This window comes from Ambystoma mexicanum, chromosome 13, assembly GCF_040938575.1.
Source record: "Ambystoma mexicanum isolate Mex_15411 chromosome 13, UKY_AmexF1_1, whole genome shotgun sequence".
In the NCBI taxonomy this organism is placed as follows: Eukaryota; Metazoa; Chordata; class Amphibia; order Caudata; family Ambystomatidae; genus Ambystoma; species Ambystoma mexicanum.
In genome coordinates this window covers 804266930-804283094 of record NC_090938.1, presented here as the reverse complement: position 1 = coordinate 804283094, position 16165 = coordinate 804266930, and the positions used below count along the sequence as shown (strand labels likewise).

Below are 16165 nucleotides of genomic sequence, written 5' to 3'. Positions count from 1 at the left end.
TTTGTTACAGTTAAGATCCAAGACACTAAAGGGGCAGGCGCATGCGATTTCGGAACTTCTTACAATGCCGTATGACCATGGGGGTCTGATGGCCCCAGACTTCGAATTTTATTGCCTGGCCGCGCAAGCTTATTACGCAGTGCACTGGGTGGAGGAAGACGCGCCCCACGTAGCATTGGAAACACAAGGAAGAAACCCTGCTCATCTTCTACACGGGCTATCCGAGGGGAAAACAGTGGGTGATAACCAAATGGACCCAGTCCGGGGTCACACAACGGGCATGGACCAGGCTGGTTGGTCATCCTAGACATACCATAATGTGCAAATCAGAAATGCCGGTCTGGGGTGCGCCATACCTGCCCCCGACGCTGGACCCGGACCTTGCTACACACTGGCGGGGAGAAGGGCATACAACACTTCAGAGACCTGTTCTGTGATGGCCAATTTGTCGCCTGGGATGTCATCAAGACCATTATTGGGGATGCCACTGTACAGAAATTGCAATACCTCAGACAGCGCTCTGCGCTAGCGACCTCATGGGATGGGTTCCCTAGTGAGCCACCCTCGCACCCCAGTTTAAGGTATACATCATCTCCCAGGGCAACTAAGAAAACAGCCTCTGCGTTGTACAAACTTACATCATTAGCTAGAAAGTTACCAGCACCAGATATTAAAGGGGAGTGGAGAAAAGGACCTAGGGGGGTCACATTTACAGAAATGCACTGGGCGCAACTCTGCAGATTAACAAAATGCATATCTGCAATTCCAAGTACCGATGAATCCATTTTAAGATTAACAGATTGCACCTCACTCCGACCCGCCTCAAAAAAATATATCCCGCAACAGAAGGGAGGTGTCCCAGATGTAGTGAGGATGCAGATATACTGCATATGTTGTGGTCATGTGGTGAGTATTGGGCAGATCTATGCGAGGCATTGGAAGAAATGGTGGATCAACCCATGGTGTAGGAATCCGGACTCTGCTTACTGGGCTATGTAGGCAAAATGAACTCTGGTTCCCTGCAGACTCCTAAACCTATGCCTGCTCCTAGCCAAGCGTGCCATGTTGCTACTCTGGAAGAGTAAGGTCCCCACTTCGTTGAAAGAGTGGATGAGAGCATGACCTGGGCGAATGACAATGAAGAAGTATATTTTACTTTACTCTCTCCGGCGAGCCGGCTGAAAGACATAGGTGGGGATTCGGGCAACATCGGCTCGATAAACCAAGTTGAAGTGATATGATAGATGCCATATAATACATGTCTGACCATTCACCTGTATAATTGGAACACTGTATGTTGCAACTGAAAGCATTGTAATGTGATGACTGTGCAAATTATTTTTTTTTATTTAAAAAGATCCAAGACACTGTGTGACTTTGCTATGCTGTGTGTATGCCCCTAACTTGGATGATCCACTCGACACATCCATCCCAAATTGCATTGTGGACTCTGGTCTTGGTGGGAGGGAGGGGATTTTAATCTAATCATGGATCCAATGCGTGCCGGGTCCAGAATGCCAATGAGGAGTACGAGGTTGCTTGACAACTTGATTGATGAACTTCACCTGTCAGACATTTGGCGCCTGGAGCACCCAACGCAAAGGGATTATAGCTTTCACTCTGCACGCCAGGACCTCTCCTCGCAAATTGATTTATTTTTGACTTCTGGGCCTGTGGCACCTAGTTGCTATGACTCCGACATTGGTCTTACTGGAATTACTGACATGTGCCAGTGTCAATGTACCTCTTGCTGCGCTACACGCGAGCAAAGTCTTTCTTATGGAGAAGAATCACATAAAGGATGGGATTGTGAGTGACCTCAAACGTTATTGCAATAAGTAGAACTGATGATATCTTCATTTCTTCAGTTTGGGAGTCGTTGAAGTGCTATATGCGGGGAGTTCTGATCTCAAAGATTGGACATTACAGGAAAGGGAAGGAGAAGGAGTTCAGAAGCCGTCCACCGAAGCAAAGGCTCTTGAGTGGTGCTATGTTGTAAGTCATGACCTGGAGGTACACTGTGAGCTCAGAAAGAAGTATGAACTGAAGGCCATCATCTCTGACAGGGCAGAGTACACCTTGTTCAGGAGTAAAATTAATTATTTTGAACATGGGGTGGGGGGAGCTGGGAGACTACTTGCACTTAGGTTGAACGTGGCGCAGAGTGACCGGACCATCAGGCCGGTGAGACGCACATCTGATAACCTATTGCTGACTCTGACATTATTTAACATTAGTTGAACTCTGAGACCACACGTGGGCGCGATGCAATTGCATCTTTTTTAAATCCGACTCCAGTACCTTGGTTGTCGGATGACCTTGCTGCTCGGCTAGAATCCCCAATTTCATTGGAAGACATCCATTCTGCAATTTCAAATCTGAGTGGTAACAAGATCTTACCTGACTGTGCACTTCAACTTCTACGTGATTGTGTGCGCTGCATCAATCGAGAATGGGATACTACCAGTCTCCATGAAGCATGGTCTTGTGGCAGTCTTATTTAGGAATAAGTGGCCAACGTGGTGTGCGAGTTAGAGGCCGATTAGCCTAATTAATACTGTCTGTAATATGTTGGCAAAAATATTGGCAACAAGGTTGGAGACAGTTGTGCCGTCGCTAGTGCATGAGAATCAGGTTGATTTTGTCACTGGAAGATCTGTGGCAGACAATGTGAGGAATTTGCTTTTCACCATTGACGAAGGAAGTAAGCTGGGGGCTCCTGTGGCGGCAATCTCCCTTGATGCAGAGAATCGATCCGATTGAGTGGCTTAACCTGTTTCAAAGCCTGAAGGTGTTGGGTGGGGCTATTGTATGCGAGCCCCACTGCCAGTGTGCTTACTAATGGCCTTGTTTGAGTCCTTTCAGCTGAAGAGGGGGCCATGACAAGGATGCCCGCTTTCCCCTTTGTTTATTCTAGCAGTGGAGCCGTTGGCTATAATGTTGACAGCTAATGGAAATACTCATGATCTTGGAAAATGGAAGTGTTCTGGCGAAATCGCCCTCCTTATTATATTACTCCTTTCTTACCCTTCACATCTCTCAAATCTACTGGTGGTTGTGCGTGACTCTGAATCAAGCATTGCATACCTTTTGGATGACATCCAGTGCTTATCTGATGTCTCTGGGTATCAGGTCAACTGGAGCAAGTCCGAAGTACTTCCCATCACTGGATCATGCATGCAATATGTTTGACCACCTGCAGTTTGCATGGTGTCCACAGAGGATAAAGTACTGGGGGGGGGGGGGTTGGATTGGCCCAGAGGTGAAGTTGTTGCTGAAGATCAACTTTGATTTCCTGTTGACTAAACTTAGGACTGACATGGTTGCTTCTGAAACTTTCACTGTGGGGCAAGGTCAATTGCATCAAAATTAACATGGCGCCAAGAGTCAACTATGTCCTCTCCATGCTTCTGCTCAAGACTTCAAAATGTGTCTTCAAAGAACTTGATGCACTTGTACAGTATTTCTTGTGGGATGGCAAACCGTCTAGGCTAGCCCTGTGGAAGATGCAGCTCTCATTAAAACCGGGTGGTATGCACTTGATGAATACCTTCGAATTCCGTCTCGCGTTCTGTGAGGCATTTATGTCTCATGGTGAGGGCTGGTCCGGACATGTGGGTTGAATTTGAATCCAACCTTGTATCTCAGCTGGAACCCAGGGCCTTGTCAATGACCTTGCAGGGCTCTCGGTCGTTGAGTCCTCCGTTTTCCTGTGTGAATGCTGGTGGAGCATATCTTGATGTTGGAACAGCGACCTGTTCCTATTCCCTGAGGCATCCATCTGGCTAAATCCAGCAGTGTGCAAAGGAAGGCCTTCTTTTGGCCATCCTGGTACCTGAGTGGGATCCGGTACATGAAAGACCTTGTTTGAGGATGGAATCTGGATTCCCTTCACGGGTCTGTTTAGAGAGTTTGATTTGAGAGACTGCAGTTATGCTGAATACAGACAGCTGAGGGGGATCATTGCCGGCAAGTTTGCTATCACTTCGACGATCACCATGCAGAGTGCTACTTGATCAGTGCTGTAACTTTGTGATCAGGCTGCCCGTCCGGCCACCACCATGTACAATGTCCTTGTGTCAAATCGCAAAGGGGCTTCTGAGTTTGCAAATGTCTGGACCGGTGAACTGGGTAAGGTGATTTAGCCCTGGCTGCTGGCAGAGATGCTGTAACAATGTCTGCTTGACGAGCATGGATTAGGGTCTGAGGGCCTCCCAGACCAAATTACTCTTCAGCACATATTGGACCCCGGAACAAATGTTCAAGAGACATCTTTCAGAAAGTGACCAGTGCTGGAAATGTTAACAGACAAGGGACACATTGAGCCATCTACTTTGGTTCTGCAGCAAGACCAGAGACTTTTGGGAAGGGGCCTGTGAGAGGATGGACTTGGTGTTGGAGTGTTCCATTTCGAGAAGGGCTGCCCTTTTGATTCTTGGGGATATCACTCTATTAGCGGATCTGTCATTTTCCAAGAAGATATGGCTACTGCGCAGCTGCATGCTTGTGGGAAAGATCTGCATGCGAGGAAATTCTCCAATACCTTCTGTATTGATGATTGGGTGAAGGAATTGTTGACCATGCTCACGTATAAGAGGGCCAGTTTCAAACAGAGGGAAACTGATGCATTTAATGATAAATGGGGATTGTTCATGGATAACGCTGCCTTAATGCCAGTAAGACGGAGATTCTCCTCATCGGCACATCTGGATGCTACTTTCCTGTCACTCTCTGGCCGGCCTCCCTTGCCCTCTTCCTGCTCCCACCTGTGAGGCTAAGAACTTCGGGGTCATATTCGACTCCACGCTCCTTTTCTCCTCTCATCTCTGACGTCTCTAAGAAGTCCAACTACCAACTGCACCTCCTCAGAAGTATTCTTCCTTTCCTCTCCTTCCCCCAGAAGCTCACTGTCTCTAGAGCTCTTCTTCTCTCTAGGCTGGACTGCTGCAACAGCCTGTTTCTAAATATGCCTGCTTCTTCTCTCTGCTGTCTGCAATTCATCCAGAACAGGACTGCAGACTTGTCCTTGGCCTCAAGCCCAGGGATTGTATCTCTCCTGCACTGAAATCTCTGCATTGGATCCCAGTGGCTGCGAGGATTAAATTCAAGACCCACTGCATTGTCCACAAGGCCTTCAGGGGACTGGGTCCTCAGTACCTCCAATTCTCTCTTCGCAAATACCTTCCTACTCGAGCTCTTCGCTCCTCCTCCTCCAACTCCCTCAGGGCCAGTCGCATCTCCAAGCAACGAGTTGGTGGTAGATCTTTCTTCGGCTGGGGCCTCCCTATGGAACAGCCTCCCTGCCTCTGAAACTTGAGGAGAACCATCCACGGTTTCAGAACCACCTCAAGAGCTTCCTCTTATTATTTATTTAAACTTTGCATTTTGTCAAACATAACAATTCGGCAGCAGACATATCATGTCGCGACAGGCCAGCAAAGAGAACAGCAAAGGGGGAAAAAGAACCAAAAAAAAGAATAAACAACAAAAAACAAACAGACCAACCAATTCTGCTGCAGCAATACCGGTTCATTCAATCTTTGCCAGCATTGCCTCTTGTACGGGTATAAAGCAAATCTCCAAGTCTATGTAGTCAATTTAGCAAGGTAAAGGAAAAAGGTGGGGTATATCGGTTATCTAGGGCTCATGGGGGGTTATCACCCGAGGGGTACAACGCAGGCAGACTTACCAAAGACTTCCATGCTTCAAAGAGGAGGCCCACTTCCCCAACATGCACATCAATGCCCCGACCCCATGCCGTCGTTTCAGCAGTGCTCCAGCATTGCATTTCATTCAACCACATCTCAAACTTCGCCCCTTATTCGACTTCCACATTAGGGGTGTCACGGTATTAGTTTTATGATGGTACGATAACCTTCTTGCCAAATGACGGTATATCATGGTTATCGCGGTATAGCAGGTGGAGTTAACCAATCTTAACAAATATTTTCTAAAATGGCATAAATTGTCCGATTTATCATCACAAACAAAACCAGGCACCCTTTGCCAGAATTGGGCTTTTCAACATAATTTCCACTGAAATGCCACCCCTTGCTTCCAACAAACACGTGTGTGGAGGGGGGGGGGTGCTGCTGCGACTGGCAAAGCAAACTGAATAGCTTTTCTTAAGTGGTCATTTAGGCTTTTAGCTCCCCCACTGGCTACTGGTGAAGATGAACATATTGCCATCTTTATAACCTGCATGCCACAGATCAATGGAAGCTGATGGTAGGTAGTATGCACTTGTGCGCATACACACGCACGCTCTCTTTACGCTACAGCCTTTAGTTTACTTGCGGGCCAAAAGGTGTTCAGTAATCAGACATGTTACCCTTTGGTATGGCAGCAGGGAATACCCACAGAGATGAGTGAATTTCGCAGTGTGACTTATTATATGTAAATTCAATGATGGAACCAGGGAAATCCCCCATTGTCATATGTTTAGCAAACATTATCCATTATAAATATATAAACCCCAAAGCCGCAAACCCAAAGTAAACCCTTTTCCTTCTTGGCACTGTATTTATTCTTCCTATTGCTAACATATTGATTTTGTGTCAGGCACGTGTGGTTTATGGAATGGCATTAAAAACTGCTCCAACTGAAACTACTTGGCAGATGGCACATCCAACAGTGCAAGACCAAGACTGCGCAGCACTTGCTTATTGCAGCCTTTCCAAATCAGATTGAAAAGCACACTTAACGGTATAAACGGTATACCAGTATAAACAATGAGATGGTTATTATTGTTCAATTGAGTGGTTCACTGTATCTTTAACGGTATACCGTTATACCGTTACATGCCTATTCCACATCATAGCAATACATCTCTTACCCAAAATGCAGGCCAAATCCATAAATCTGGAAATGTGTTTATGCTTACCATCCCTGGCATACATCTGCAGAATGCATTCTTGTTGGGTCCATTGGTATCTAGTGATATCAGCATTTCCACAGATGAGTTTAATCGCATTCCAAAACCCTTGCACATTCACACACTCCCAAAACATGTTCATCATGTGAGCATCTGCTCTACCGCACCTGGGGCCGTTGGAGGTCGCATCTTTGTTCAACTTAACAATCCTGGCCGGGGTCAAATATATGCGGTGTAGATCTGAAGGAGTCTAAATCTTGCATTACGTAAAACATTCTTGCTGTGGCGGAGCACACATTGCCATTGCTCGTCTGTGAAGGCTGTACCCAGGTCTGTCTCCCATCTGGTTCTAAGACGTACGTGTTCCCTAAGTGTGCCATCGATGAGGGCTTTGTACAATCGGGACACCGGCCTCCAGCCACTTTCCAGCTCATACTTAAGGGACAGGAGTGCGTTCAGTTGTGGCTATGTCGGCCAATCCGGCCAGGCGTGCTTGGCGAATTTGATGATCTGCATGTATCTCAGGAATTGCCCCCCAGGGAGAGCCTCCTTTTGCATAAGGTCTGAGAGTTCCCTCAAGGTAATGCCTTCATACAAGTCCCCCCTGCCCCATGTTATAATGCCCACTTCTTCCCAGCATCGGACAATTTTGATTTCATCAGGGTCCCTTTTATCGCCAATCAATATGGGTCTGTGTGGGGAGTAGGGGTGTAGGACCTTCAAGACTTTCAATGTACTGTGCCAGATTTTCCCACCTACAGATAACTATAACGGCTGGGTACATTGTGCTTGGGGCGGCTGCCAAGAGTGTTTCTCGTAATCGCACTCGATGTATCGGGGGTCTCGAGCAGGGTATGTTCCATATTGTATTCATCAGCCAACCATTTGGCGAGAAAACTGTCAAGACCTTCCTCTTTGCTTGTGCCTTCTCTCTTCCTCTCCCCTGCTGATTTCCTGTCTGATAATGCACGGGTAACCGGAGTACCCTCTGATTTCGGGCCCAGATCCCTGTCACCTCCACCACCCCCACCCCCCCCCCTTGTTGAACACCCGCACTGCCTCCTGGCGGTATTGTACGATTTTACCGGTGTTTTTTTTTATTATTATTTTTTTATTTTTTGGTATGCATTTAAGGTAGGTTAAAAAGACTGCAGGGGTGTCCCCCGCAACACCCCGCTCACTAGACTATATAGTATAGTGAACGGGGGTTGCGGGGGACACCCTCGCAGCACACCCAACAAAAAAAAGAAAAGGACCCTGCAGCGCTGCTTCCTGATCATGAAAGGGAACTGGCGCCGCAGGGACACAAGGCGTCTTAGAAGGTAAGTGGGGTTTGGTTATGTTGGGTCTGTTAAGGGTGTGGGTCTGTTGTGGGTGTGGGTACGTAGGGTTTTGAAATGTTTGTTTGAATGGGAAATGTACAAACCTTTTGTGGTGCGTACATTTCCCATGCAAACTTTTCCATTGCGGTAAAAACAGCCACGGTTGGACCACGCAGATTTCCCTCCCGGCAACACTTGCACTTGGGTCTGTATCTGTAACAGTCCCCCTTCTTGCACTTCACACTTGGACACCTGCTGGCTGCACTTCTTATTGTTTTGATCCCATGTACAGCACACCACCCCCCCTGCACTTGCGCAAGCTCTTGTCACTTGGCCTAGTAAGATCGTTGTCTCTGTCCTCTCTCTGTTCGCCTTTCCTTGCCTCGTCGCACCTTGAAACACTTGTGTATAGGCGCGTTACAAGTGCCACATCATATATCAGATCAAATGTATGGCTGATGTGCTTACGGGATGGTTCTTGATTTTGGTTGCCTTACTGGCATTGTAAAACCTAATGTATAGATTATATGCATGCTTTCATGATGTGCTTTCTTTTATGGGGTTTTTATATTTTTAGTCCTCTTGGTATCATGGTCATCCCACTTGCTGTAACCTGATGTCTCTATTGTTTTGTTTACACTGTTTCCGCTGGTTGCTAATATTGCATTACTTTTGCTACATTTTACCTTTTTTGTGTACTTAAAATAAAAATGTAATAAAACACAAAAACGTAATAGCCAAAAAAAGTAGTGTGTGCTGAGCCCATGAACTCATTTCACAGGTTGCCAATGGAAGCCAAGGCAGTGGCCTTGTTGGCATAACTCGCACACCACTCTTATTATAAGTTATGGAGTGCTTGCTTACCTCAAGCTCTGCTCTGGACAGAGTGGTTGTCTCCCCACCCTATGAATTTCCATAATACGGTGACACACTTTCATGACCAGCACGCACATATTTTCCTGGACACAGGCGAGCAGTATATGCAGCTTTAAGTGCCAGCTCGAGCTCTTGGAACACACACAGATAAATCTTAATTTATATAAAACGATCTCGTACAGGGTATGGGGACCATCGTCTTAGGCATCCTCCTTGCTGTCTGGTGAGCATTGATGCTTGAACCTCATAAGGTTAGATGGGGCAGCTTTTAGGGCATTATATTCTTGCTGGCAAGGCTTTTTGTCTGGTGCTGGAGTGCCCCCAAAGCCATACGAATGAGCAGCACATTAATATTTGACACATGCCGTCCTAGCAGAAAGTTTCCCTTTAACACGTGTGGCTTGACAACTAGCCTGCATGAACTCCTCTGGGCCACGCCATTGTTATGCATTACATCTGCTGAACGTCTCCCACAGAGATTGCCATCAGCGGTGGGCACTGTATTTGGCAATTTCCAGAGGTGGTAGTTTAAGTCTACCAACTAACCAAGAAGGAAGGGTGTTTGAGGGCTCCGACAGCAACTATCACAAGCAAGAGACCTTCAGAATGGGGATCATAGGGCAGGGAGATGTCTGTGTCCACTGCATCTATGGGTGTGCTTGATCGCTGAACTGTTCTTGAGGGCCAGCCTTAAAAACTGCCCCATTTTTGAGTCTATGGTTTGTTTTACAGGTTGTAAAACGCTATTGGGAGGGGACCCAGGATAAGGATCTGGGAACTGCTGCACCAGAGCCCAAGAAGTCTAAGGAGGATGGAGACCCTCTGGCAGAGCCAGCATCAAAACCAGCTCGGAAGCGGAAGAAGAAGAAGAAGAAGAAGATGGAACCATCTGGGGAGCCGACGGGGGCCCTCAAAAAGAGGTTCATCTCTGGGGTGCGATTATCTTTCTCTGAACTAGTACCTAGAGTGTGGTGGAGTGGGCTGCATTCCTGATTGATGTAGTACAGTCAGTGAGAAGGTGGAGGTGCGGGTGTTTTCAATGCCTCCTCATCCAAGGGGTTGTTAGATGTGACTGAATCTGGGTTCCTTGGTGTGTTTTCACTAACCTCCAATAATTGTACATGATGCTCTTATTCTAGAAAACGGACCCCTTCCCTGGGCCTGCTCCGGTCCCCATGAAGAACATCAAGAAGTTTGACCGTGGCAAGAAACCTGAACTTGTAAGTGCTGACGAGACCCAGATTACTCCACACCAGCCATCCCCCCCACCCCGCCTTCAGTCTAAGAATTAACACGCGGCCTAGAGTTGTGAACATGGCATGACATCTTATGAAGTAGTGTGTCAGCAGAGAACAGCATATATTCCTCCAGAACAAGCCTTACAACTCTTACCTTCTGTCGCGATCTGTTAAACTCTTTCAGCTAACTCGGTGCATAAAATATTTGTCATATTCAAATCTTTTTCTATTTCCTCATTGATACCCAAATACTTGCCTGCCCTTCTCACATCTCCCGTACAATACTGCAATTGGCAGCCACACCGCTTCCTCACGTGCTTCTCCCGATTGCCCTACTCTCCCACCTTGTTTGCTGAATCATCTTCAATGTCTTCCTACTCTGTTGATGCAGTGGGCATGACCCACTACTGCGGCCTGTATCATTGTCCACACCCCTATCTCATTCTGTCAATCTTTCGGTTCCTTCACAGGCTGCTTAGTTTCCCTTGAATTTCCCATAGAATGTGTTCCTTAAAAATTGTGCCCTCTACTCAACAGTCACTTTTTGTATGTTCCCCACTCCCTATCTCATTCTGGCCCTTCTTCCCCCCTCGTTTCCACCTTCATGGAGCTTCCTGCCTCTTCATTCTCCATCTTGCATCTAATTCTTCGCATCCACCTTTTTGGCATACGTTTTCACAAATCTCCAACAGGGTGCTTAGCTTACAGCTGGGTGAATTCTCCCTACCTACAACTCCCTCTCCTCTTGTAGTGCCCTTAATTTGCCATCTGCGCCCTTGCTCAAGGGTGTCCACTTGCAGAAGTCGGTGCTTCTCTCATTTGTGCTTTGAAGTCCATTGCACTCTCCAGTGCATCTTCTGTGCATTTCTCACGTCCCATCCTTTTCCTATTCCCTCAGAAACTGGTGTCGAACCGGAGGCTGAAGCATGAGCTGAAGACACTCGAAAGTAAAATGGAGCTGGCCCAGACACAGGCTGCACGTTTTGATGTGTTACTGCCAGAGGATGCTGGGTAAGATTGTTCTTTGATACTCTTGTGCTTTGGTTCAGGGACCCATTGGATTCCTTTTCCGTAGTGGGGGAAAGATGTCCCTGCACTAGTTCAGTGCCAGAACCCTGCCATGCCAACCCTTCCTTCTCCTCGTTCTCTCTCGCTCTCCCTTTGCCTGTCGTTCTCTCTCGCTCTCCCTTTGCCTGTCGTTCTCTCTCGCTCTCCCTTTGCCTGTCGTTCTCTCTCGCTCTCCCTTTGCCTGTCGTTCTCTCTCGCTCTCCCTTTGCCTGTCGTTCTCTCTCGCTCTCCCTTTGCCTGTCGTTCTCTCTCGCTCTCCCTTTGCCTGTCGTTCTCTCTCGCTCTCCCTTTGCCTGTCGTTCTCTCTCGCTCTCCCTTTGCCTGTCGTTCTCTCTCGCTCTCCCTTTGCCTGTCGTTCTCTCTCGCTCTCCCTTTGCCTGTCGTTCTCTCTCGCTCTCCCTTTGCCTGTCGTTCTCTCTCGCTCTCCCTTTGCCTGTCGTTCTCTCTCGCTCTCACTCTCTCGCATTTGTCTGCCGTTCGCTGTTCCACTAGGCAGCACAAATAAGTGCCTGTAGCTACATCCGACTATGACCCCATTGTTTCTTGCCCCCAGGTTCCTTGAAGGGGATGACGGGGAAGACACCTGCACCATCCAACAGGAGGACATTGTCGAGGCTGTGGACATCACCAGTGGGTCAAAGGTCAGGGTCATTCATGATATATGGCATTTATAACGCGCCTATACACAAATGTTTCAAGGCGCGCATGCATCAATGCCTCTATTTCTCACTCTTTTCCTTTGCCTTCTCCCATAACTCTTGTCTCATTTCAGCATTTCAACCTGTTTCTGAAACAGTTTGGTCCCTACAGATTAAACTACACTCGCAACGGCAGGTAAGGAGGAGAAATCCTCACCTTCCTTGAGCATTGGCAGAGTCCCTACTCATAAGGGTACCAAGTCCTGCCTTCTAATCGCTTCAGGCAGTGAACTGGTTGCTTTTTGTTGCTTCCGCTGCATCCATCTCTGTCAGCAGAGCCATTTGCTACCTTGTTCATATCTGGTTGATCCAGAACCCCTGTTTTCACAACACTGCATTCTGGCTCTTTCCTCAGCAGCTCTGTGGTCTCTTTGCAGGCACCTGCTCCTGGGAGGCCGTAGGGGCCATGTGGCGGCCCTAGATTGGAACTCCAAGCAGCTGACCTGCGAGATGAATGTTATGGAGTCTGTGAACGACGTCAGGTGAGGCTGGAAGTCTTTAGAGCAGTCCTCATGTTACTACATGCACCATGCCTGTGGGTGGCTACAAAGATTGACTATGCTGCTGTTGACATCTACATTCTTTTTTTTATTTTTAAAAGGAAAGGTTTGTTTCTGAAAAGTGTCAGCGCTTTGGCTATCCGTGATTAGTCAGCAGCTGTTTCATGTGTGAACCCTACTTTCTGGTGGCTGGAAAAGCCTGTATATTTGAAGGGCCAGTGTGACCAGTGTTTTGTAGAGCACACAGCTGGCATTGTTGTGACTCCACAGTGCTGTTTCCACCTCCTTGTATTGCACAACACCCATGTCCGCCAGACCTGAATCTGGCGGCTTCTTTCTGGCAGGATTCCTGTGATCTCAATGTAAATGCCCACTAGTACGGTAGTAACATTTTGAAGTCCCCCCCCCTCCCCCCTCCTTGCTCAACATGCGCAAAACGCACACCATTTGTTACTCACCACGAGCCCATTGTCACTCTCCAGTGGTGAATGCAAACTGTGAGGCCTGCAGTAGAATATCAGTCTCCTAGGGGTGGCAAGTGCCCAGGGTAAACCTTCAAAGAAGATGGGGCCCTGCTTTGCCATTATTTAAGTGCAAATCTTAAAGGATGAATATGAAGGTGAATAAGAGCAAGAATTCATGAAGACGTTGAGCAACGTTAACAAAACTCGTGCTCCTTGTTTGAGAGTGAACCTCTTTATTTATAAAATAACCCTCTGAAGATAGTCTAATTAATAGGAAAGACAATAATGGATTGAAAGGTTTGCCTGTTTCATGTTCCCGAGATTATTGTAATGCATCTCTCTGGGTGGAATCGCTACCAATCTACGATACCGCTTACATTGTGAAATACTTACTTCCGCAGGCCTTGGTACAATCTCCCTGGTTAGTGTGTTCGTCAGGTGTCCCTTTCCACGAGGGATGTCCTGCACTGGCCTCAATTTAACAGTGGTTCGGTCTGCTTTCTGTTTATTTCCCTTCTGTGAAGCATACTCCTCTTCTCGGGCACACCAATGATCTGCATGGTCAATTTTTGTACTTTTCCAAGTCTCTTGCAACCTTATTCCAACTATTGCCAGCTGTGCATTTGTGTTTTTGTTTCTTATATGTGTTGTGCTTTTCTTCATTCCCTGATTTTTCTTAAAGGTGTAGCTTCACAACTAAATGCAATTTTATGACCCTGTGGTAAGTCGGACATGCGGGACGGACAAGAAGTCATGTTTGTATCTGATCGCTTTTATTAAAATATATAGGGCATGTCCTGACCTGATGTCTAAGGAGGTGGTTTTCCCTATTCTACAGAAAAATAAAAGAACCTATGCGCATCAGTAAGTCTTACAATCAATCCAGTCCTCCATCCAAAACCTAATCTACCTATAGTTTGTCCCTTGCGTTACTACACAAACTAACATAAACGTAGCCTGCAAATCGGCTCTCCATCAAGTTGGGGAAATGGTGGCTGGTTTCTCACCACCACGTTTAGTTCTGATCTCTTGTCCCAGGCAGTCTGCTTGGCTGTGCATTTCACAATTCGGTGTAATCCAATGTCTCTGCTTTGCTCCTTCCCTTGTAGGGGAACATGTTTTCCCTGTCTCAGGTTGTCTGTATTTCTGCGATGTTTTTCACCCCAACTTGAGTATCTGGGGTTCAATCTGGTTTCTGTTATTCAGTCTCTCAGCCCCTCAAGGGTTATTGGGGGTTCTGACCTCTTTGGGGGTCCTTTGGTTTTCAACTCGGTTTGAGCTATTTGCTTTCCTGCTGTTCGTAGGCTTTCCAGTTCTGCACCACTTTGTGGGGTATCATGTTTTTCACCTTGGTTCGGGTAGCTGTTCCCCCAGACTCTTGAGTGGTTTGATCTTCACTTTGACTTAGGTGCCTGTTTCTCACTCCCCGACACAGGGTTTATCGACTTCCCCCCTGATTCTGTCTGTTTCGTGTGCCCCTGCATGAGCTTTCTTGACTTTCAGTATGGTTCCAGTATCTTTCTCTTGCTCTGGCTTGGGGTGGCTTCTCTGTCACCCTGGATCAGGTGTCTGCTTCTCTCTCCTCAAATTTCTTAAATTTCACACTGACTCTGGTATCTGGTTCAGCTTTCTTCCTGCCTTGGGTGTTTGGGGTTTCTCATGTTCCACGCTGACTCGGGTATTGGGTTCTCTTGTCCTGTTTTGGGCTCTCTTGACTTCCACATGGACTAGAGTATCTGTTTCTCTTACTCCAGTTTGGGTTATTCTCGCCTCTCTGAGGGTTTCCTTAAAGTCTCCCTGGGACCATCGTGCTCCTGATGCGTTGACCCAGTGTTCCTCGGGGGAGGCATTCTCCTCGGCTGTTGTGGAACCTCTTCAAGGTTTCCTCAGCAGTCTTCTGCGTCTGTTTCATTCCGTTTGTGCTCTTCAGTGCCTTGGGGTTCCCATCTTCAGGCACCATGCTTGTCACGGTCGGGTTACTTCTGCTGGAGCAGTCTAGGCTTTGCTGCATGGGCTGTTTGGCGTCTTTGCCCTGCACACTGCAGCCTTGTGACTCCGCCCCTTAGGAACGTCTTCTGCTTTGGTGACTTACTCCGCTGGATCATCGCCTCCTCCCCCTCCCATGTAACTCACTAGTCCTTTATGTTCCCATCTTTAAGAAGACTGGGGTATCATTGGTTCTGGCAATTCAAGAGACGTTCTCATCACAGGGTCAGTAACCATATCTGCTGTCCTAAAAGGGGGACAAACTGACTTAAAAGGGGGGGCTCGATAATCCCTGGTTGGGGATTCCTTATCCCCCAAGGAGGCTTGAGGAAGTGGGGGGGGGGCCCAGTGGGATCCCACTTTCCCTTAGGGGGTGTTAAGCATAGCAGACTCACCTCCCTAGTCCCCAAGGGTGTGGCTCCCCCTTGGGGAGAAGACAAATTCCCTGGACTCGTCACTACCCCTTTTTGCTGAATCTGTTTCTCTACCCCCATCTAAAACCTCTTGAATGTCCTGGCTGTTGTTAGTTGTGCAGCATTAAAAAAGTTGTAACATTCTAGTGGGTGGCTACACATTTGGTTCTCTGCCCCTTTTCTAATGATTAGAGTTGCCTCCTCTTGCACCCAGCGGAACTCTGCACACTGCAGCTGTATTCTCTGATGTGCGGTTGCATGATATCAGTCTCTCTTACACCACCCTGCTCCAACTACCCAGACATATATTAGAGTAGCCCATTCCATTGCGCTTGGTCCACAGTACGGCTTTTTGTGCTTTCTCCTCCCATAAATTGCTGTGCATTTTTACTCTGCCTGATAGGCTTTCTGGTGCTGTTCACCCACCCATTGTCTGTGGATGTAGATTTCATTTGTTTATTCCTCTCACCCCTCCCTCTCCCCCACCCCTCACAGGTGGCTGCACACTGAGAACATGTTTGCTGTGGCCCAGAAGAAGTGGCTGTACATTTATGATAATCTGGGCGTGGAGCTGCACTGCGTGAAGAAATTTAATGATGTACTGCGCATGGAGTTTCTGCCCTACCACTTCCTACTGGCAACTTGTGTGAGTCCTTTGCCTGGCTGGTGGGTCGATTGGAATTGCCTGTGTTGCTGGGAGACTAGTGGACGAGTCCTAGTGAGGAG

The 16165-nt window shown here is 47.5% G+C and overlaps 1 protein-coding gene across 2 annotated transcripts in view; it reads left to right on the top strand.

Moving 5' to 3' along the window:
- WDR46 (WD repeat domain 46) overlaps positions 1-16165 on the top strand; it is a 161582-nt gene that overhangs the window by 26389 nt on the left and 119028 nt on the right. Inside the window, exons 2-8 of one of the 2 annotated variants that reach the window (XM_069635234.1) lie at positions 9805-10005; positions 10212-10292; positions 11209-11321; positions 11932-12019; positions 12151-12212; positions 12454-12558; positions 15935-16085. In XM_069635234.1, the coding sequence (XP_069491335.1) occupies positions 9805-10005; positions 10212-10292; positions 11209-11321; positions 11932-12019; positions 12151-12212; positions 12454-12558; positions 15935-16085 (801 nt within the window). Of the gene's footprint in view, positions 1-9804; positions 10006-10211; positions 10295-11208; positions 11322-11931; positions 12020-12150; positions 12213-12453; positions 12559-15934; positions 16086-16165 lie in introns of both variants that reach the window. The other variant, XM_069635235.1, reaches the window with a different exon arrangement.